We start from the raw sequence: 23,660 nt of genomic DNA, 5'->3' as shown, positions 1-23,660 counted from the left end.
CAGTAACAAAATACTACGGCATTACTGTGGGTTTATTTAGAGGACATGTTTGTTAATTTTACACTGAGATCAAGGTGGAGCATATTGAAAATCTAGCTGTATCCTTTAAATTTTTTGTTTATAAATTGATTATTAAATTGTTAAAATGAAAAGTGGTGAAATTGGTTTCTAGTTCCAATTAAGATGGAATAAGCACACATCACCCTATCTGTCCTACTGATTACATGTAAAATCGTTGAACAGAACACATGCTGTAGTTATGGGAAGACTTTGAAAAGTAAATAATAGCAAGCAGACTGGGGATGGAAATCCAAACTTGGGAGAAAGATACAGTAGTGAATTTCCTTGTTTTTCTGTTTCCTCCCACATCTCCCAGTTTAGATTCAAGGCAGTCTGAATCCCAGAACTGAAGCTTCTTCAGGAAGGAACAAGTGAGGGAAATTCTGTTTGTTTTTCCTGGTCCTGTCTCTGAGTAAGACACACTCCTAAAACTGCACTCCTGTGGCAGTGGTGGGAGCAACAGTGACTGTACAGCTGCCTAAAGCTCTGAGAGAGAATAAGATGACAGAGGAAAGAGTGAATTAGTATAGAAGGTCAGAAGAAATTTTCTAATGTAAAAAACAGAAAACAATAATTTTAAAAGAACAGAGCTTTAGGGACCTGTGGAACAATAGAAAAACTTCTAATATACACATCATTTGTTGACTGAAAATAACGCACAACCTAAAAGTTGAGAATTAAGTTTTATTTGGCACACAAAACAGGACTTAAGCCTGGGTCGCAGCCTCTCAGACCTCTTTGAAGAGGTGAGGGAGGAGCCAGGATATATAGAAGTTTTTGCAACAAAAACCAGGCAGTAGGAACATCAAAAGTTCACTGTTAATTAAAGAAAACCAGACACCTCAAGTTAATGAATTTAGCATTTTTCTATGTATGGGAAGATGCAAAAGTCAGGGCTCATTGAAGTCATTCCTTTGATATGTACCTCAGCTACCTGGGGCTAGTATCCTGTGCTGTCTCATCCTGAGTCTTCTCAGGGTGCACCACTGGGAGGTGGCTGCAGTGGCTGATGGCTTGATGGGAGGCAACCTGTTTCTATCCTGAGTTCCCTCAGGGCTCACTGTCAGGGCAGCTGTAATGTGATGGCTTCATGGCTGCAACATCCTTTGTTTAGTGATATGGCAGGCAACATTTTTTCATTGACACATTAAAATTATAGTAGGGGAGGAAAGAGATTAATGCAGAATAAAGTGAAGACATATGGCTGAAAACTTCCCAAGTTTGGTGAAACACATACATTTACAAATTCAAGAAGCTCAGTAAGCACCAAGAAAACCACACCCAAATACATCATAATTAAATTACTAAAACCAAAGATAATTCTTCACCAGAAGTCCTGTTTTAAAGAAATGGTAAAGGAAGTTATTCAGGCAGAAGAGAAATGATACCGGAGAGAAATTTGGAACTTCATGAAAGGAAGAAGAGCAACAGAAATGGTAAATATCTGTATAGATATAACAGGCAGTTTTTCTCTTGGGTTCATTAAAATATGATGGTTGAAATAAAAAATTGTAATATCTTTTGGGGTTTCCAATGTATGTTGATGTATATACATGACAACTACAATATAAAGGAAGAGTTTAAAGGGAACCAAATGTTTATAAGCTTTATAAATTTCACTTGAAGTAAAATTTTAATTCTAAGTAGACTATGAAAAGTGAAGTATGTATTGTAATCTGTAGAACAACACCAAAAAACCCCACAACTATACAAATATGCAATATTCAAGTAATCCAAAAGAATTCAGGAATAAGGAAACAGGAATAAAAGAGGAAGGTAAGAGACTTCTAGTTTCAGCTCTGACATATAACAAAGCTAGAAGTCATCACTCCTGTTTCTTTTTTTAAATATTTTTAAGAGCTTTTATTTACTTATGTATTTGGCTGTGCCACGCAGAATGCAGGATCTTAGTTCCCTGACTATTGAATCCGTGCCCCACTGCAGTGGAAGCACGGAGTCTTAACCACTGGACTGCCAGAGAAATCCCATCACTCTTGTTCTTATAGGAGCAACCGCCAACCTGAAATCTGGAGTGAGGCAAATCTAGAGAGTTGCAGCAGAGATCAGCTTACCAAGAGAGCAGGAGCCACTTGAGCCATAAATTGTTAGGAACATTTAAATGATAATTTTGATAAGTTGCTGGAGGCTGAGTATGGACTTGCATGAGGGTGTGAAACTCATGGGAGCAACAGTCTTAGGGAGGCCCTCATACTCCCATGGGTTTTACCTCCAGGAACACCATCAGGTTCTCAAGATGAAGATCCTGGAAAAGGTCCCCTTGTGGCTTTTGAAGGAGGGATGGGTAATCATTGTGAAATATGCCCAGAGCATATCTGGGGGAAAAGATATTACCAGAGCCATATCCCAGTTTGAGGTGGACATCCCTCCTACTCCAGCCCCCTCAGCCTTCCTAATTCATCTTAAGGGGGCTATACTGCTGGAGAAACACCTATGAAGTTCACATCCCAGAGAAATAAGCCAAGTAAAATATTGAGATTTAATCCTAAAATTGTAGAATGCTTTTCCTCCCCCACACTTTACCCTCATACCAACACCAAAAAAGATAAAAACAAAATATGCAGATGTATAACAGGGCTCCAGTATAAGAACAATGGATTACAACTGAATAGCTACAAGGCATGGACTCTCTCTGAGGAGTACTGAGGGAAGCCCAGAGTCAAAACAAGGATACTAAGGGAATTTGAAGCTTCTGACACCTATAGCAAACATTAAACACAGTTCACCTCCTTGGACAAATTAACAGATCCACCCAGTAAATGCCTGTTTACCTCTGTTCTTATTACCCAATGCTACATGGTAAACTTTCAACAAAAAGTTAGAAGACATGCCTAAATGCAAGAAAAAATAGTCTGAAGAGGCAAAGCAAGCATCAGAACCAGACTCAAATATTGTAGATGTTGGAATTATCAGATAGGGAATTTAAAATGACTATGATTAATATGTAGAGTCTAATAGAAAAAGTAGGCAATATGCAAGAACACGTGAGTAATGTGAGCAGAGAGAAACTCTAAGAAAGAAACAAAAGGAAATGCTAAAAGTAAAAAAACACTGTAATAGAAATAAATGTTTTGATGGGCTCATCAACAGATTGGACACAACGGAGGAAAGTATCAATGAGGCTGAAGATAGATCAATAGGGACTGGCTAAACTGAAATGCAATGAGAAAAAAGAATAGAAAAAAAACCCCAGAACAGAACATCTAAGAATTATGGGACAATTTTGAAAAGTGAAACATATGCATAATTGGAATACCAGAAGGAGAAGGAAAAGGAGCAAAAGAAGTATTTGAAGTAATAATAGCAGAGAAAGTATTATAAAATTAATGACAGACATCAAAATACAGGCCTGGGAAGCTTAGTTTAAAAGTACCAAGCAAAATAAATACCGAAATAACTGCACCTGGGCACATCATATTTATACTGCAGAAAACCAAAGACTAAGAAAATCTTGAAAGAAGTCAAAGGGGGGATGGAAGAAAACCTTACTTGAAGAACAGAATAAGAATTATGGCAGACTTCTCATCACCATGCAGGCAAGAAGAAAGTGGAGTAAAATATTTAAGAGTTGAAAGAAAAAACCCACTAACCTATAATTAATTCTATATCCAGGAAATTATCCTTCAAAAGTGAAGGACAAAGACTCTCTCAGACAAACAAAAATGGAGGCTCGGGACTTCCTTGGTGGCGCAGTGGTTAAGAATCTGCCTGCCAATGCAGGGGACACAGATTTGAGCCCTGGTCCGGGAAGATCCCACATGCCGCAGAGCAACTAAGCCTGTGCACCACAACTACTGAGTCTGTGCTCTAAAGCCTGTGAATCACAACTACTGAGTCCACGCGCCACAACTACTGAAGCCCGCATGCCTAGAGCCCATGTTTCACAACAAGAGAAGCCACCACAATGAGAAGCTCACACACTGCAACGAAGAGTAGCCCCTGCTCACCGCAACTAGAGAAATCCTGCACACAGCAACGAAGACACAACACAGTGAAAAATAAATAAATAAAATTTAAAAAAATATATAAACAAACAAAAACGAAGGTTATTCATTGCCAGCAGATCTGTCCTGCAAAAATCATAAAAGAAGTTCTTCAGTGAGAACGAAAATTACATAGGTTAGAAATTTGGATGTACATAAAGAAAGGAAAAGCATCAGATAAGAAAAAATGAAGGTAAAATAAAATCTTTTTATTCATCATTGATCTAAAAGATAACTTTAATAATAGTAACATATGTACAGGGTGATTATAGAATATGGGTAAGTGAGATGAATGACAGCAGTGTCATAAGGGATAGGAGAAAAGATTTAGAAATACACTATTATAAGGTAGCTACACTACAAGTGAAGCATTATAGTGTTATTTAAAGATGGACTTAATTCAGTTAAAAATGTATATTGCAGACACTAGGACAACCACTAAAAAACTAAAAAGAAGTATAATATCTTAAGAGAGGAAATGAAATAGAATCATATAAAATGTCAGTTAAAATCAGAAGAGACAGAAAAATAGGGGAAAAAAGAAAATAAGTGCTGCAAGAAGTAGGAAACAGTTACAAACAATAGTGGATATTAATCTATGTTAATAGTCACTTTAAATATGAATCATGTAAATACATCAATTAAAAGAGATTGTCAGAGTGGATTAAAAAACAAGATCCTTATATACAAAAAAAGACCCAGCTGTGGGTTGTCTGTTAGAAACTCACTTTAAATATAAAGAACCAGGTAAAAAGGAAATGAATGGAGAAAGATATACCATGCTATCATTAACCAAAAGGAAGCTGGAGTACCTATATTAATTTCAGACAAAAGAGATTTTAGAACAATGAAAATTATGAGGGATGCAAAGAGATACAACGTAATGATTTGGTGGTCAGTTCTCCAAGATTTAACAATTCTAAACATTAGCTTTTAACAACAGAGTGTCAAAACACGAGGCAAAAGCTGATAGAACTGGAAGGAGATATAGACAAATCCACTACAACAGTTGGAGACGTCAACATCCCTGTTTTGATAATTGATAGATCAAGCAGGCAGAAAATCAGTAAGTATGTAGATGACCTGAACAACAGTATCAATCAGTCAACTTGATCTAATTAACAGAATATGCCATTTAACAACAGAATCTACATTCTTCTCCAGCTTGCCTGGAATATTCACCAAGATAGAGCACATTCTGGGCCATATACCACACCTTAACAAGTTTAAAACATAGTACTCATACAAAGTATATTTGCAGACCACAATGGAATTAAATTAGAAATTGAAAACAGGGACTTCCCTGGTGGTGCAGTGATCAAGAATCCACCTGCCAATGCAGGGGATATGGGTTTGAGCCCTGGTCTGGAAGGATCCCACATGCCACAGAGCAACTAGGCCCGTGCGCCACAACTACTGAGCCTGCACTCTAGGGCCCACGAGCCACAACTACTGAGCCCGCATGCCACAACTACTGAAGCCCACGTGCCTAGAGCCTGTGCTCCACAACAAGAGAAGCCACCGCAATGAGAAGCCTATGCACCACAACGAAGAGTAGCACCTGCTCACCACAACTAGAGAAAGCCCGCACACAGCAACGAAGACCCAACGCAGCCAAAAGAAGAGGTCTCAAGAAATTTTAAAATATTTTGAACCAATTTTTAATTATCAAAATACAGCTTCTCAAGATTTGGGGGATTTAGGAAAAGCAGTGCTTAGAGGGCAATTTATAAACTTAAATGCATGTACTGGAAAAGAAAAAATATCTACATTCACTAAAGATACTGATGGCAAATAAGCATATGAAAAGATGCTTAATATTATTTGTCACTAAGGAATATTAAAACAACAATGAGATACCACTATACATCTTTTAGAATGATTAAACACACACACACACACACACACACACAAAACTGACTGACAATTGCTGACAAGGATACAGAGCGATAGGAACTCTTTTTATTGCTGGTAGTAATGAAAAATAGTACAGCCATTTTAGCAATTTCTTGCAAAGCTAAGCATAGTCTTACCATACAATCCAGCAGTCACACTCCTAGGAATTTATTATACTGATTTAAAAACTATGTCCACATAAAAACCTGCACATGAAAGATTATAGCAGCTTTACTCATGATTGCCAAAAACTAGAAGCAACCAAAACATTCTTCAGTAGGTGAATGGTTAAACAAGCTGTGGTACATCCATACAATGGAAAATTATTCAGTGATTATTAAAAAATGAACTATGAAGCCACAAAAAGATATGCATGAATTTTAAATGCATAACACTTAAGTGATAGCAGTCTGAAAAGGCTGCATGGAATATGATTTGAGTTAAATGACATTCTGGAAAAGGCAAAACTCTGGCAATGGTAAAAAGGTCAGTAGGTGCCAAGGATGAGGGAAGCACAGGGGATTTACTAACGTGGTAGACTATTCTGTATGATACATAATTGTGGATACATGACAGTAGGTATTTGTCTAAACCCATATCACTTAAAGTACAAAGAGTAAACTTTAATGTATGCAAAATTTTTAAAAAATCATTTAGAAGGTTGGGGAATCCAAGAATGAACGCAGAGTGTGACAAAACAATCTAACTGTATTACAAATGTATGAAACAGCTTCACTGAAGATGACACAATAGGTGCTGACCTAAGTAAATTTGGAAATAAGTGAAGACTCTAATAGTAGAGGCAAAAGAAACTACATAGTAGTGTACTCTAGTTGATAAAGTTATTTCCCACGAGAATAAAGTTTTTAACTGTATCAAGTTCACAATGCTGGTATTGCCATCTGTGTATACCAAAATTGAACAAGTAAGTAAATAGATGGTGGATGGTGGAAGCTAGGTTTCTCACTGTTGGAGTGGGAGTTTTCAGATAAGAAAGGGGAGGAAGCTAAAATGAATTGTACAGTAATGAATTAGAGTTGGCGATACCAGGAAGAACTTATGTTTACCTTACTATAGACATAGGTGGTTACATATAGAAATACTTATAGATATGGGTATACATACATGTTAGTATTCACATATACTTCTCTGTTCTGAAAGCTGAGAGGGCCTAGAAGCAACACCCCAGTAGCAGCAAGCATACCTAGTTCCAAAGTATTGGTTTCTAATACCATTCTCCAGTAAAAGGAACTAGGGCTCCTTGCAGAAATGGCTGATTCTGGGACTGGGGCAGGAAGTATACAAAATGAGCATGGGCCATTTTATAGTGGTAGAAAGTAAGTGCTCAAACACACATGCATGCACGTGTGCGTGCACGCACACACTATTATATGTCAAAGGGACATAGAGACATTTGAAAGAGTTTCCGATGACCAAAGCTTGAATAATTTGAGCAACAGAATAATGTAGTATTGGATTAGAGCCCAAAGTATAAAATAAATATCCATGAGCCCGTATTGCTGTTAATGATGAATAAATAAATAAATGGGGGAAAAGAGACACATTGCCCAGGCAGAGGAATTCCACTCTTCCTTCAAGGAGGTAGAGTAAAACTCCATATTCTTTAAGTGTGCACTGGGCATAGTGACTTTATTCCAAAGAGTACAGTGTGGAAAGGGAGGAAAAAATGTAATTATACAGTGAAGACACCTGACAAACACTACCTCAACCAGGTGATGAAGGTCAGCATCCACAGTGATAAGCCATGTTGATAGTGTGTAACTTTGATACAATATGATATAAATGGCACTTTACTTCTGTTGTCGTCTTCTCAATAACCCATAACCCCAGCTAATCATGGAAAAAACACCACACAAATACCAACAGAGGGATACTCTACAACATACCTGACCAGTACTCCTCAAAGTTGTCAAGGTCATCAAAACAAGGAAAGTTTGAGGAAACCATCACAGCCAAGAAGAGGCTAAGGAGACATAAATACTAAATGTAATGTGGTATCCTGGATGAGATCCTGGAATAGAAAAAGGACATTAGGTAAAAACTAAGGAAATCTGAATAAACTTTGGACTTTAGTTAACAATAAGGTGTCAATATTAATTTATTAATTGTACAAATCTACCATACTAATGTAAGATGTTAATGATAATGGAAACTCGGTGTTGGGTATATGGCACCTCTCTATACTACTATCTTTGCAATTTTTCTGTAAATCTAAAACTTTTCAAAAAGTTCATTTTAACATAAAGTCCCATTTTATATAAAAGTCTTGAAAAATGTAAATTATCTATATTATAAAAATTATCAGTTGCCTGGGGATTTGGAATGTCAGGAGAGAGAGATCATGAAGAATTCTGAGAAAAGTTTTGGAGGTGATGGATATATTCATTTTCTTGATTGTGGTGATAGTTTCACAATTGTATTTATATAGCAAAACATCAAATTCTACACTTCGAATATTTGCAGTTCATTGTATGTCAGTTATATTTATTAAAGCTTTTTCTTTTTAAGCATATGGGACAAACAGAAAATAACAGAACAATAGACCTAAATCCATTTATACCAACTATTACATTAAATGTAAATTGTCTAAACAAGACCCAGCTATGTGCTGCGTAGAAGAAGTCTACTTTAAATATACTGATAATTGGGGGTGGGGGGAGAAATATGCCATCCAAACACTATGAAATGAAAGCTTGTGGTGGCAAGATTATCCAGGATTAAAGAGGGACGTTTATAATGCTAAAAGTGTCAATTCAATAAAAAGAACAATCCGAAATGTAAATTAATCTAATAACAGAGCTTCAATATATGTGAAACAAAACTAATATAGCTGAAAAGAGAGAAATAGCAAAATCTACAAAGTTGAAGACTTCTATAATCATCTCTCAGTAATCTATAGACCAATTAAACAAAATCCAGAAGGATATAGAAGACCTGAACAATACCATCAGCCCAATTGACTTAACTGACATTTGTAGTGTATTCTACTTAATAACAATAGAAGACACTCTTCAAATGTACATGGAACATTCACCATCAGAGACCATATCCTGGGTCATAAGACAAACCTTAACAGTTTAAAAAAATTAAAAATCATGCAGAATATGTTCTCTGACCATAATGGGACTAACTAGAAATCAATAACAGAAAGATATCAAGAAAATTCTCATATATTTGTTAATGTAAACAACACACTTCTAAATAATCCATGGTCAAAAATAAAGTCTTAAGGGAAATTAGAATACTCCCTAACACCATACACAAAAATAAACTCAACATGGATTCGAGACCTAAATGTAAGACCAGACACTATAAAACTCTTAGAGGAAAACATAGGAAGAACACTCTTTAACATAAATCACAGCAAGATCTTTTTTGACCCACCTCCTAGAGTAATGGAAATAAAAACAAAAATAAACAAATGGGACCTAATGAAACTTCAAAGCTTTTGCTCAGCAAAGGAAAACATAAACAAGACGAAAAGCCAGCCCTCAGAGTGGGAGAAAATATTTGCAAATGAAGCTACTGACAAAGGATTAATCTCCAAAATTTACAAGCAGCTCATGCAGCTCAATATCAAAAAACAAACAACCCAATCCAAAAATGGGCAGAAGACATAAATAGACATTGCTCTGAAGCAGACATACAGATGACCAAGAAGCACATGAAAGAATGCTCAACATCATTAATCATTAGAGCAATGCAAATCAAAACTACAATGAGGTATCACCTCACACAAGTTAGAATGGGCATCATCAGAAAATCTACAAACAACAAATGCTGGAGAGGGTGTGGAGAAAAGGGAACCCTCTTGCACTGTTGGTGGGAATGTATATTGATACAGCCACTATGGAGAACAATATGGAGGTTCCTTAAAAAACTAAAAATAGAATTACCATATGATCTAGCAATCCCACTACTGGGCATATACCCAGAGAAAACCGTAATTCAAAAAGACACATGCACCCCAATGTTCATTGCAACACTATTTACAATAGCCAGGTCATGGAAGCAACCTAAATGCCCATTGACAGACGAATGGATAAAGATGATGTGGTACATCTATACAATGGAATATTACTCAGCCATAAAAAGGAATGAAATTGAGTCATTTGTTGAGACGTGGATGGATCTAGCGGCTGTCATACAGAGTGAAGTAAGTCAGAAAGAGAAAAACAAATATCGTATATTAACGCATGTATGTGGAACCTAGAAAAATGGTTCAGATGAACCAGTTTGCAGGGCAGAAGTTGAGACACAGATGTAGAGAACAAACGTATGGACACCAAGGGGGGGAAACCACAGTGGGATGGGGATGGTTCTGTGCTGAATTGGGCGATTGGGATTGACATGTATACACTGATGTGTATAAAATTGATGACTGATTAAAAATATATATATATTTTTGTACTGAATGAAAATGAAAATGCAGGAGATTGATTCAAGATGGTGGGAGATTGGTTAAAAATGGTGGAGTAGAGGGACATGTTCTCACTCCCTCTTTCGAAAACACCGAAATCACAGCTAAATGCTGAACAATCATCAACAGGAAGACACTGGAACTCACCAAAAAAGATACCCCACATGCAAAGACAAAGGAGAAGCCGCAATGAGACAGTAGGAGGGGTGCTATCACAATAAAATCAAATCCCATAACTGCTGGGTGGGTGACTCACAAACTGGAGAACACTTATACCACAGAAGTCCATCCACCAAAGTTAAGGTTCTGAGCCACATGCCAGGCTTCCCAACCTGGGGGTCTGACAACGGGAGGAGGAATTCCTAAAGAATCGACTTGGAAGGCTAGTGGGATTTGATTGCAGGACTTCGGCAGGACGGGGGAAAACAGAGACTCCACTCTTGGAGGGCACACACAAAGTAGTGTGCGCATCGGGACCCAGGGGAAGGAGCAAGGACCACATAGACTGAACGAAGCCTAACTGCTAGTGTTGGAGGGTCTCCTGCAGAGGCAGGGGGTAGCTGTGGCTCACCAAGGGACAAGGACACTGGCAGCAGAAGTTCTGGGAAGGACTCCTTGGTGTGAGCACTCCCAGAATCCGCCATTAGCCCAACCAAAGAGGACTAGGTAGGCTCCAGTGTTGGGTCTCCTCAGGCCAAACAACCAACAGGGAGGGAACCCAGCTCCACCCATCAGCAGACAAGCGGATTAAAGTTTTACTGAGCTCTGCCCATCAGAGCAACAGCCAGCTCTACCCACCACCAGTCCCTCCCATCAGGAAGCTTGCACAAGCCTCTTAGATAGCCTCATCCACCAGAGGGCAGACAGCAGAGGCAAGAAGAATTACGGTCCTGCAGCCTGTGGAACAAAAACCACATTCACAGAAAGATAGACAAGATGAAAAGGCAGAAGGCTATGTCCCAGATGAAGGAACAAGATAAAACCCCAGAAAAACAACTAAATGAAGTGGAGATAGGCAATGTTCCAGAAAAAGAATTCAGAATAATGATAGTGAAGATGATCCAGGACCTCAGAAAAAGAATGGAGGCAAAGATCGAGAAGATGCAAGAAATGTTTAACAAAGATCTAGAAGAATTAAAGAACAAACAAACAGAACTGAACAATACAATAACTGAAATGAAAAATGCACTAGAAGGAATCAATAGCAGAATAACTGAGGCAGAAGAATGGATAAGTGACCTGGAAGACAGAATGGTAGAATTCACTGCTGCAGAACAGAATAAAGAGAAAAGAATGAAAAGAAATGAAGACAGCCTAAGAGACCTCTGGGACAACATTAAATGCAACATTTGCATTATAGGGGTCCCAGAAGGAGAAGAGAGAGTGAAAGGACCCGAGAAAATATTTAAAGAGATTATAATTGCAAACTTCCCTAACATGGGAAAGGAAATAGCTACCCAAGTCCAGGAAGTGCAGAGAGTCCCAAGCAGGATAAACCCAAGGAGAAACACGCTGAAATACATAATAATCAAATTGGCCAAAATTAAAGACAAAGACAAATTATTGAAAGCAGCAAGGGAAAAACGACAAATAACATACAAGGGAATCCCCATAATGTTAACAGCTGATCTTTCAGCAGAAACTCTACAAGCCAGAAAGGAGTGGCATGATATACTTAAAGTGATGAAAGGGAAGAATCTACAACCAAGATTACTCTACCTAGCAAGGATCTCATTCAGATTCGATGGGGAAATCAAAAGATTTACAGACAAGCAAAAGCTAAGAGAATTCAACACTGCCAAACCAGCTCTACAACAAATGCTAAAGGAACTTCTATAAGTGAAAAACACAAGAGAAGAAAACGACCTATGAAAACAAACCCAAAGCAATTAAGAAAATGGTCATAGGAACATACATATCAATAATTACGTTAAACATGAGTGGATTAAATGCTCCAACCAAAAGACACAAGCTCGCTGAGTGGATACAAAGACAAGACCCATGTATATGCTGTCTACAAGAGACCAACTTGAGACCTAGGGACACGTACAGACTGAAAGTGAGGGGATGGAAAAAGATATTCCATGCAAATGGAAATCAAAAGAAAGCTGGAATAGTAATACTCATATCAGATAAAATAGACTTTAAAATAAAGACTGTTACAAGAGACAAGGAAGGACACTACATAATGATCAAGGGATCAATCCAAGAAGAAGATATAACAATTATAAATATGTATGCACCCAACATAGGAGCACCTCAATACATAAGGCAACTGCTAACAGCTATAAGAGAGGAAATCGACAGTAACACAATAATAGTGGGGGACTTTACCACCTCACTTACACGAAAGGACAGATCAACCAAACAAAATTAATAAGAAAACACAAGCTTTAAATGACACAATAGACCAGATAGATTTAATTGATATTTTTAGGACATTCCATCCAAAAAGAGCAGATTACACTTTCTTCTCAAGTGCGCATGGAACATTCTCCAGGATAGATCACATCTTGGTTCACAAATCAAGCCTCGGTAATTTTATGAAAATTGAAATCATATCAAGCATCTTTTCTGACCACAACGCTATGAAATTAGAAATCAATTACAGGGAAAAAAACGTAAAAAAACGCAAACACATGGAGGCTAAACAATACGGTGCTAAATAACCAAGAGATCACTGAAGAAATCAAAGAGGAAATCAAAAAATACCTAGAGACAAATGACAATGAAAACACGATGATCAAAAACCTATGGGATGCAGCAAAAGGAGTTCTAAGAGGGAAGTTTATAGCTATACAAGCCTACCTCAAGAAACAAGAAAAATCTCAAATAAACAATCTAACGTTACACCTTAAGGAAGTAGAGAAAGAAAAACAAACAAAATCCAAAGTTAGCAGCAGGAAAGAAATCATAAAGATCAGAGCAGAAGTAGATGAAATAGAAAGAAAGAAAACAATAGCAAAGATCAATAGAACTAAAAGCTGGTCCTTTGAGAAGATAAACAAAATTGATAAACCATCAGCCAGACTCATTTCGAAAAAGAGGGAGAGGACTCAAATCAATAAAATTAGAAATGAAAAAGGAGATGTTACAACAGACATGGCACAAATGCAAAGCATCCTAAGAGACTAGTACAAGCAACTCTATGCCAATAAAATGAACAACCTGGAAGAAACGGACAAATTCTTAGAAAGGTATAACCTTCCAAGACTGAACCAGGAAGAAACAAAGTGTGAACAGACCAATCACAAGTAGTGAAATTCAGCCTGTGAATAAAAATCTTCCAACAAACAAAAGTCCAGGACTAGATGGCTTCACAAGTGAATTCTATCAAACATTTAGAGAAGAGCTAACACCCATCCTTCTCAAACTCTTCAAAAAAATTGCAGAGGAAGGAAAACTCCCAAACTCATTCTGCGAGGCCACCATCACCCTGATACCAAAACCAGACAAAGATACTACAAAAAAGAAAATTACAGACCAATATCACTAATGAATATAGATGCAAAAATCCTCAACAAAATACTAGCAAACAGAATCCAGCAACACATTAAAAGGATCATACACCACGATCAAGTGGGATTTATCCCAGATATGCAAGGATTCTTCTATATATGCAAATCAATCAATTTGATACACCATATTAACAATTGAAGAAGAAAAACCATATGATCATCTCAATAGATGCAGAAAAAGCTTTTGACAAAATTCAACACCCATTTATGATAAAAATTCTCCAGAAAGTGGGCATAGATGGAACCTACTTCAACATAAAAGGCTATATATGACAAACCCACAGCAAACATCATTCTCAATGGTGAAAAACTGAAAGCATTTCTTCTAAGATCAGGAACTAGACAAGGATGTACACTCTCATCCCTATTATTCAACATAGTTTTGGAAGCTGTAGACACAGCAATCAGAGAAGAAAAAGAAATAAAAGGAATACAAATTGGAAAAGAAGACATAAAACTGTCACTGATTGCAGATGACATGATAGTATACATAGAGAATCCTAAAGATGCCACCAGAAAACTATTAGAGCTGATCAATGAATTTGCTAAAGTTGCAGGATACAAAATTAATGCACAGAAATCTCTTGCATTCCTATACACTAATGATGAAAAATCTGAAAGAGAACTTAAGGAAACACTCCCCTCTACCATTGCAACAAAAAGAATAAAATACCTAGGAATAAACCTACCTAGGGAGACAAAAGACCTGTATGCAGAAAACTATAAGACACTGATGAAAGAAATTAAAGATGAAACCAACAGATGGAGAGATATACCATGTTCTTGGATTGGAAGAATCAATATTGTGAAAATGACTATACTACCCAAAGCAATCTACAGATTCAATGCAATCCCTATCAAGTTACCAATGCCATTTTTCACAGAACTAGAACAAAAAATCTTAAAATTTGTATGGAGACACAAAAGACCCCAAATAGCCAAAGCAGTCTTGAGGGAAAAAAACGGAGCTGGAGGAATCAGACTCCCTGGCTTCAGGGTATACTACAAAGTTACAGTAATCAAGACAATATGGTATTGGCACAAAAACAGAAATAGATCAATGGAACAAGATAGAAAGCCCAGAGATAAAACCATGAACCTATGGTTTACTAATCTATGACGAAGGAGGCAAGGATACACAATGGAGAAAAGACAGTCTCTTCAATAAGTGGTGCTGGGAAAATTGGACAGCTGCATGGAAAAGAATGAAATTAGAACACTCCCTATCACCATACACAAAAATAAACTCAAAATGGATTAGAGACCTAAATTTAAGACCGGGCACTATAAAACTCTTAGAGGAAAGCATAGGAAGAACACTCTTTGATATAAATCACAGAAAGATCTTTTTTGATCCACCTCCTAGAGTAATGGAAATAAAACCAAAAATAAACAAATGAGACCTAATGAAACTTAATAGCTTTTTCACAGCAAAGGAAACCATAAACAAGACAAAAAGACAACCCTTAGAATGGGAGAAAATATTTGCAAATGAATCATCGGAAAAAGGATTACTCTCCAAAATATATAAAGAGCTCATGCAGTTCAATATTAAAAAAAACAAACAACCTAATCCAAAAATGGGCAGAAGACCTAAATAGACATTTCTCCAAAGAAGACATACCGATAACCAAGACGCACATGAAAAGCTGCTCAACATCACTAATTATTAGAGAAATGCAAAGCCAAACTACAGTGAGGTATCACCTCACACCAGTTACATTGGGCATCATCAGAAAATCTACAAGCAACTAATGCTGGAGAGGGTGTGGAGAAAAGGGAACCCTCTTGCACCGTTGGTGGGAATGTAAATTGATACAGCCACTATGGAGAACAGTATGGAGGTTCCTTAAAGAACTAAAAATAGAATTGCCATATGACCTAGGAATCCCACTACTGGGCATATACCCAGAGAAAATCATAATTCAAAAAGACAGATGCACCGCAGTGTTCATTGGAACACTATTTACAATAGCCAGGTCTTGGAAACAACCTAAATGCCCATTTACTGACGAATGGATAAAGAATATGTGGTACATATATGCAATGGAATATTACTCAGCCATAAAAAGGAATGAAAGTGGGTCATTTGTAGAGGCATGGATGCATCTGGAGACTGTCATACAGAGTGAAGTAAGTCAGAAAGAGAAAAACAAATATCGTGTATTAACACATATAAGTGGAATCTAGAAAATGGTACAGATGAACCAGTTTGCAGGGCAGAAATTGAGACACAGAAGTAGAGGAAAAACATATGGACACCAAGGGGGGAAAGCGGCGGGGGGTGGGGGTTGTGGTGTGAATAATTGGGAGATTGGGATTGACATGTATACACTGATGTGTATAAAATGGATGACTAATAAGAAAATAAATAAATAAACATTAAAAAAAAAGGCAATGTTTCAGAATTTGTTAGATGTACTAAAATCATTGTTCAGAGGGAAATGATCTAAAGTTCCACATTATGAAACTAGAGAAAGAGCAAAGTAAAGCCAAAGAAAGTAGAGGGAAGGCAAAAAGATAAGAACAGGAATTTATGAAACTGAAAATGGAAAAAATGATAGAGAAAATCAAGAAAAACAAAAGGTGGTTCTTCGAAAAGGATAAAAAATTAGAATCCTTTCACCAGACTGACTAAAAAAGAGAAGGCAAATACCAATATCAGGAATGAAGGAGGGGATATAACTACAGATGCCACAGACATTTAAAGGCTAATAAGGGGATTTTAGAAACAACTTTATGCACGTGAATTTGACAACTTAGTTGAAATAGATCATTTCTTGAAAGACAAAAATTACCAATATTCATTGAAGATGATATAGATAACTGAAAAGTATGATATCTATTGAAGAAATTGAATAGTATTTGTGGCCTTCCAAAAACGAACTACTGGCCCAAATAGTTTTCCTGACAAATACTACCAAAAATTTCAGGGAGAGGTGATACCAGTTCCCTACAGTCTCTTCCAGAAAATAAAAGAATACTTCCCAACTTATTTTATGCAGCCATTTTTAACCTGATATCAAAATCGTGCAAAGACAGTACATAAAAATAAAACTTCACAACAGTATATCTTGTAAACTTATATAAATATTCAATAAAATATTTGTAAATTGAATCCAGCAACATATAAAAAGATTAGTACACCAAGAACAAGAGGTGTTTATCCTGGGAATTCAAGGCTGGTTTAATGTTTGAGAATTAATTGGTAAGTGCAATACACCATATTAGCAGACTAAAGAAGTAAATCCATATGATCATATCAATAGATACTGAAAAAGTATTGGATAAAATTCAACATCCCTGTAATATATAAAAACACTGAACTAACTAGGAATACAAGGAAACTTCTTTATCTCAATAAGGGGCATCTACGAAGAATTTCTACAGCTGACATAATGATGAGAAGTGAACCATTTCTTCCTAAGATTGGGAATAAGGCAAGGATCTTCACTTTCACCACTTGTTTAATGTACTTCTGGAAGTCCTAGCCAGTGCGGTATGGCAAGAAAAGTAAATAAACAACACAGGGATTAAAGAGGAAAAAATAAAGCAAACTATCTGTTTGAAGATGGCATGATTTTCTGCATAGAATATCCTAAGAAATCTACAAAAAGAAAAAGATTCCTAAATATAATTGAGTGTAGCAAGGTTGCAGTATACAAGGTTAGCATATAAAAATAAGTCATATTTCTATATACTAGCAATGAACAATTGCAAACATCTTTTAAAGCATCATTTACAATAGCTCCAATTTAAAAATAATAAATGCTTAAGTATAAGTCTAACAAAATATGTATGGGATCTGTATGCTGAAAACGAAAACACTGATGAAAGAAATCAAAGATGATTGAAAATGAATCAAAAAGTGAAATATATAATATGATCATGGATTGAAAGACTCAGTATAGTTATCATTTCTCTCAATAAACATAATAAGTCCTAGCAAGATTATTTTTGTAGAAATAGACAAACTTTTAAAATTTATATGGAAAAGCTAAGAAACTATAATAGCCAAAACAATTTAGAAAAAAAAAATGTTGAAAGATGTACACAATCAGATTTAAGATTTACTAAAAAGCCACAGTAACCAACACAGTACGCTATTGATGAAAAAGAATTGACACATAGGTAGATCAGTGGAACAACATTGAAAATCCAGAGTAGACCCGCATAGATATGGTTAACTGATTTTTGACAAAGGTGCAAAGGCAATTCAATTGTAAATGGATATATAAATTGTGGTAAATCCATACAGTGGAATACTATTCAATAAAAAATTAGTAAGCTCTTAAAACACACAACATGGATGAACCTCAGTTAGTTATGCTGTGCTAAATGAAAGAAGCCAGTCTTAAATAGGTGAATCCATTTGAAAAATGTATGAATCCATTTTGGGAAAGGCAAAACTATTACTGTAAAAGCTTTATTTGAATAGCAGGGGTCATGGTCATATCATTTGCCCTCCACATGGAACAAATACATTATTTACATATAAAATATGCTTCCATGTTTTTCTTTTCTTTAACCTTCAAACTCTAAAGTACATAGTTCTACTTGGCCCCAAGATGATTGTAAACATAAATGTGGACAATGAAATTGCATGGCTATAAGGTGACCATGTGAATGAAAACATTCTCATAGCAGAATCTCAGACTCCGGACAGTGTGTCCAAGAACCATTTCCACCTCCTACCATCCTTTTATCCCTACTTCCCCACCCTTTGAAAAAATCTTTACGTGTGGTAATCATTATTGTCAGTACAAAGGAGCCTTGATTTAGGAGGCAGAAGACATAGGTGACTTTGCACAAGTCACTTAATAACTTAATATTTATGTTTGTTTTCTCATCTTAAAATAAGGATAATAATACCTGTCCTGCTTACTTCATTTGTAAAGATCTGATGAATCAATGGAAACCATTTTATGTGTTGTAAAATGCTTTGTAAATGTAAGGTATCATTACTATTATTAAACATAAGAAATAAACCAATATTTTGTGATATGGCAATCAAAGGAGGTTCAACTCTGAAAATTATTATAATTTCTAAAATTAATGCAGAATGAAAAATAAGGACTTGATAACTTCAAAGTTGATTACTCTCTAGTTTTATTACCATACACTATTTAAACTATTAATAGGATATAAGATATGTTATTACAGCAAATTTTTGGGTACATGGCTAGATATCTTAGTACAAATTCAAGTTCTGAAAATACCATCAGGAAGATAGCAAGCAATATACTTCTTAACATTAATTTGAATTATGAAAGAATTCAGTTTTAGTTAAAGCTGTAGTTGTTTCTTTCTAGCAGTAGATGCCAGTAGAGTTCTTTTTAATAAAAATCAAATTGCCAAAGTACTTCGATAGCAACAGTTTCCTGGTCACAATACCGTATATAGAAATATTGCTCTAAGGACTAAAGATTCTACTTTCTCTAAGGACTTTGTAACAGATAAAAAACAGTTTTATTGAAGAAAAATGCATAAATTTTAAATGTAGTGTTTTCTAGTTCTAGTGAAGATTACTTTCTTCTTCTTGATACAGTAATTTTGTTATTAAGCTTATACATTGCTTTAAATAAATTAATCTTCGTGTTCTAATTAGAAATCTGGAATATCTATATGAAACTCAAGCAACATTGGATATAAGTCTGGCTAGACCTGTGTTAAAAACGAATATTGTGGGGCTGAAATGTTAGAATTAGCTTGTACTTTTGGCAAGGGAATGCCATGAGTGTAGTATTTTGGGGAGGTTAATATGTCAGAGAAGAGTGATTGAAAGGAGTGACTGGAAGCATAGAAAACAAGTTATTTTAGAAATCCACATTTTCACTAATAAAAATGAAACTCAAAGAATGAGTAAAATTTAGTAACTGACTGAACGTAGAGAAAAAGAAGTTAAGTGACATTACTTCTATTGCTGTTGTCTCTATATATGAACAACTAGGTGGTCGTTGGATAATTTACAAATATGATCCTATCATAAATAAAATTAAAATATTTACAAGGGTTTGATTCTACTTAGACCTTTAATTTATTAAAACTGAATACTTCAACGTATATTTATTGAGTATATAACTAGCACATGCATTTCATTTATGAATTCAAGTAATTCACAATTTGAGACATAAATTTATAAATAGCAAATTTTAACATAAAATTATAAGATCATTGGAAACAGTGGAGAGAGTAGTGTATTTTTCTAGAAAGTATGTGGGAAACTTCAGTGAAGATGTGACATTTTTGGTGAGCCTTGAGGATGAATAGAATTTATCCCAAGAGAGCAAGTCAAAGAATTATTTTATGCACTTATACCCATACAGAGACAGTTCATCCTCTGTAGATGTTTATTGAAGACTGCAGACACCTGTTCAGGGTCTGTTTTGTATAAAGTCGGATGTTAATAAAGGAATTATTATTATATACACACATATTTATCAGAAAGCTACAATTTAAGAAGTTTGGTGTTGTAGATACTGTTGCCTGTTTGTTTAGATTGATCTAATTTTATTATACAAAATAAAATGTACACAAATGAGCTGTTATTTGGCAAAATTCATTAGTCAATGTTTCCTCTGTGTGTGTGTGTTGTGTCCTAATTTGATTACATTATTATTCCTATTTATTCTATTTGTCATTATTGTTTCTATTTATTCTGTTTGTTAAGCAGTAGGCACGAAATCTTGATTAAGACTTTTTTTAGATAGATTTTTAAAAATATCCTTCCTTCCTTCTTTCCCTCCTTCCTTCTTCCCTCCCTCCCTTCCTTCCTTTTTTCTTCCTTCTTCCCTTTATTTAAAGCTTCCAAAGAGAAAAACCACACAAATTTCTCATCCTTTAATAAGTGTCAGAAGGCAAGTACTCAGAATCATTGTTAAATGTCACAGGTTACTTTTTTCATGCAAATGGACAGTTACTTTTAACCAAAGGAGCTGTTTCCAAGTGAGACCCCTAAATCAGGGATCAGGTAAGCAGTAGTCCTCAGTGTTAAGTTTAAAAATTAACATGTCTCAGTCAACTAGAAGGATTTTTTTTCCTCTCAATTGAAATTTCTTGCTATGGCTGATTTTATATAATTTTAAATCTTATATATTTTTTTCAAATTTTAGAATGTTTGAACATGTACTGCTGATATGCACTTGTCAGCAGATTATGTTTGGTAAGCAATACTGACACACTAAGTTTTTATAGTTTTTGTATATATTAGACTTAAGTCAGTGAGTTAGCAACATTGAGTTTTTTTAAGTGCTAGTTCAGATTTTTTTCGTTAAAATTTATGTGTTAAAATTTGTTTTGCAAGTGTTTTGTGATATCTATTCCATACCAGCTTTCAGTGAAAAGTTAACAATTTATAAGGATTCATAAAATCTATACTAATCTGTATTAGCTGATTTCCTGGATAAAACACAACCTTTTTAACATATATTTGGAGAGTGGTTTGGTCTTCAGTTGTTTGTACAGGGTTGTAATACACGTTTAACTAGTTTTCCTTTTTAAAAAAATTTTTTTCAGCCTACTATCCATATGTAAAGCTTTATATTTAATGTTCTCATTAACCTGTGTATTAATATTAAAACACTTTTAAACATAGCCTTTTAGGATGATATTGCAAGTCTTTAAAATCTTCATCTCTAGTTGAGATGAACAGTTTTGCTAAGAAAGGCTCAGTAATGTGCTGTTTTATATTAACAGGAAACAGAACAGCAGTAGTGGTTTGAATACCCTGCAAACAGGAAGTTTGATACATGCATAGCTCTTGGCTTCTGTGTAAGAAGTTGTTGAGCTCCTTCTGGAAATATTTTCAGTTACTTTAAATTAAGTGTAAATACACATGAATGGCAGCTTACAGAGAACTACCCTGTAATCAGTATACAGGTACAACTGCTCTTCAGAAATTGGAAGGTTTTGCTAGCCGATTATTTCATAGACACTCCAAAGGTACTGCACATGATCAGAAAACAACTCTGGAAAATGACAGCCTTCATTTCTCTGAACATACTGCCTTATGGGACAGATCAAGTAAGTTTTTTGTTTTTTTTTTTATGATACATTGTAACTAGAAACTAAAATGCTAATTGGAGTTTTAGAATCAAGCACAGAACTGTGGTGGGGGGGTGTCTTTTTATGATTTGCCCAAGGATATTTTGCAAGGTAAAGTTGAAAAAAAATTACAAAAACTTGATTATAAGTTGAGCTGAATCACATAGCTCATGTTTTGTTTTAAATGCGATTAGTTAAGCTGAATATCAGTGGGAAATTTTTCTACAAAATTCTTACATCATTTCTAGTGTATTTAAAAAAAATTTTTTGTTGTTGTTCTTAAGTGAAATGCCTACATTTAAGAAAAATAATCATTTTATTTTAAAAAATATCTTGGATTTATAAGCCTTAAAATTCAAAAGGGGCAAAAGACTCTTGCATTTATAATTAAATTTTTGTTATTTTTGCCATATTTTATTTTTAAATGCATGTGTGAAGTTACTTGAGTTTAACAAGCAGGATTTATAATATGAAAGCATAGTATGATTATTCTATGTGAAATCTTATATTTATAACATTATAAATATCAGAAGCTTTCATATGGGGGGGGGGAAACTTGTTTATGCATGCATCACATTCTTTCCAGGCATGTTAAAATGTTTGGACTTACTGCTTTGCTGAAATGGTGATACGTAATGATTTTTTGTGACATGCACTTTTTAAAGGCTACATTTCACATATAAACAATACCAGTGCCTTCATTCCACATCTCACCTTGGACCCTCCCCAAGGTATTTTTGTTATTCTGATTAAAGGAACAATAGAATTACTCTTGGTACTTTTTAGTGTGTTTGATCACCAAATAGCATTGTTTTGCCTCTTTCTGTTTACATACTCCATAGCAGTTAAGGAAGAAAACTCAGCTAAAAGAAAAGCAACAAAAAACCAAGAATGGCTTACAAAATTGACTCTTTTATTTATATAGTACCTTCATAGTTCCGCAGAAGTTTATTTGATTTTTTTTTTTATTGCATCAGAATTTTTTACCTTCCTCAAGCTATTTTAGGGAGAAAGTAAAGAACATATATTTGTACAAATTTTTTTTCACTTCATAGGTTTTGATTATTTATAATTAATTCTTACTATATAGCAAGTTGATATGAGGAATCTCAAATATCTTCAAGGTAATGAACTGTTGAGTATTGAAATAATAGTACATTATTAAAGTTTACCATGCAACAAAAGTTTGTTATTCATTTTACTTGCCCTATTCTGTTAAATTGCAGTCTCCTAAGGCCTTTTGGAAATCATTTTTATGCATTTCAAGGACCTTTTAATTAAACATTCAATGAGGATCGAGGACAGTACTGAATTAGTACACTAATCCCTGTTTCCACAAATAGTGGGTGTTTAGTAAATGTATCTCAAATGAATGAATATCATGGGCTTTTAATATTTAAAAGTTATGTTTGAATTATACTCTCACCATTTTTAAATGTGTGTGGCTTGTAACATTTTCTGAGACATTTTAAAATCTAGCAGTTGAAGATAATATCATGAGCTATGATTTCTTTTGGAAAAAACAGACTGATAAAATGCTGTTAACATTTTTCTTTATGGTGATGTCACAAAATAAAATAAATAGAATCATAGTGCACAGTGAAATTAGGTGCAAACCTTGTAGCTGTTCGAATAATAGGTATGACATAAGAAATGCTTAAAGAGTAACTGAATGTTCATTAATCAAGCATTCTTTCACTT

General features: G+C 35.2%; 1 protein-coding gene across 5 annotated transcripts in view; it reads left to right on the top strand.

Moving 5' to 3' along the window:
- Positions 1-23,660, top strand: part of PRKACB (protein kinase cAMP-activated catalytic subunit beta) — a 148,656-nt gene that overhangs the window by 41,956 nt on the left and 83,040 nt on the right. Inside the window, exon 2 of one of the 5 annotated variants that reach the window (XM_082410463.1) lies at positions 21,788-21,938. The exons of 3 other annotated variants lie outside the window; for them this stretch is intronic. In XM_082410463.1, the coding sequence (XP_082266589.1) occupies position 21,938 (1 nt within the window). In that variant the 5' untranslated portion in view covers positions 21,788-21,937. Of the gene's footprint in view, positions 1-15,635; positions 21,939-23,660 lie in introns of those variants that run through there. One more of the 5 variants, XM_082410457.1, reaches the window with a different exon arrangement.

The sequence above is a fragment of the Balaenoptera physalus genome (assembly GCF_965194825.1).
Source record: "Balaenoptera physalus genome assembly, chromosome: 1".
Taxonomy (NCBI): domain Eukaryota; kingdom Metazoa; phylum Chordata; class Mammalia; order Artiodactyla; family Balaenopteridae; genus Balaenoptera; species Balaenoptera physalus.
The sequence above is the reverse complement of the archived record's forward strand: the minus strand, read 5'-3'. Positions and strand labels throughout refer to the sequence as shown.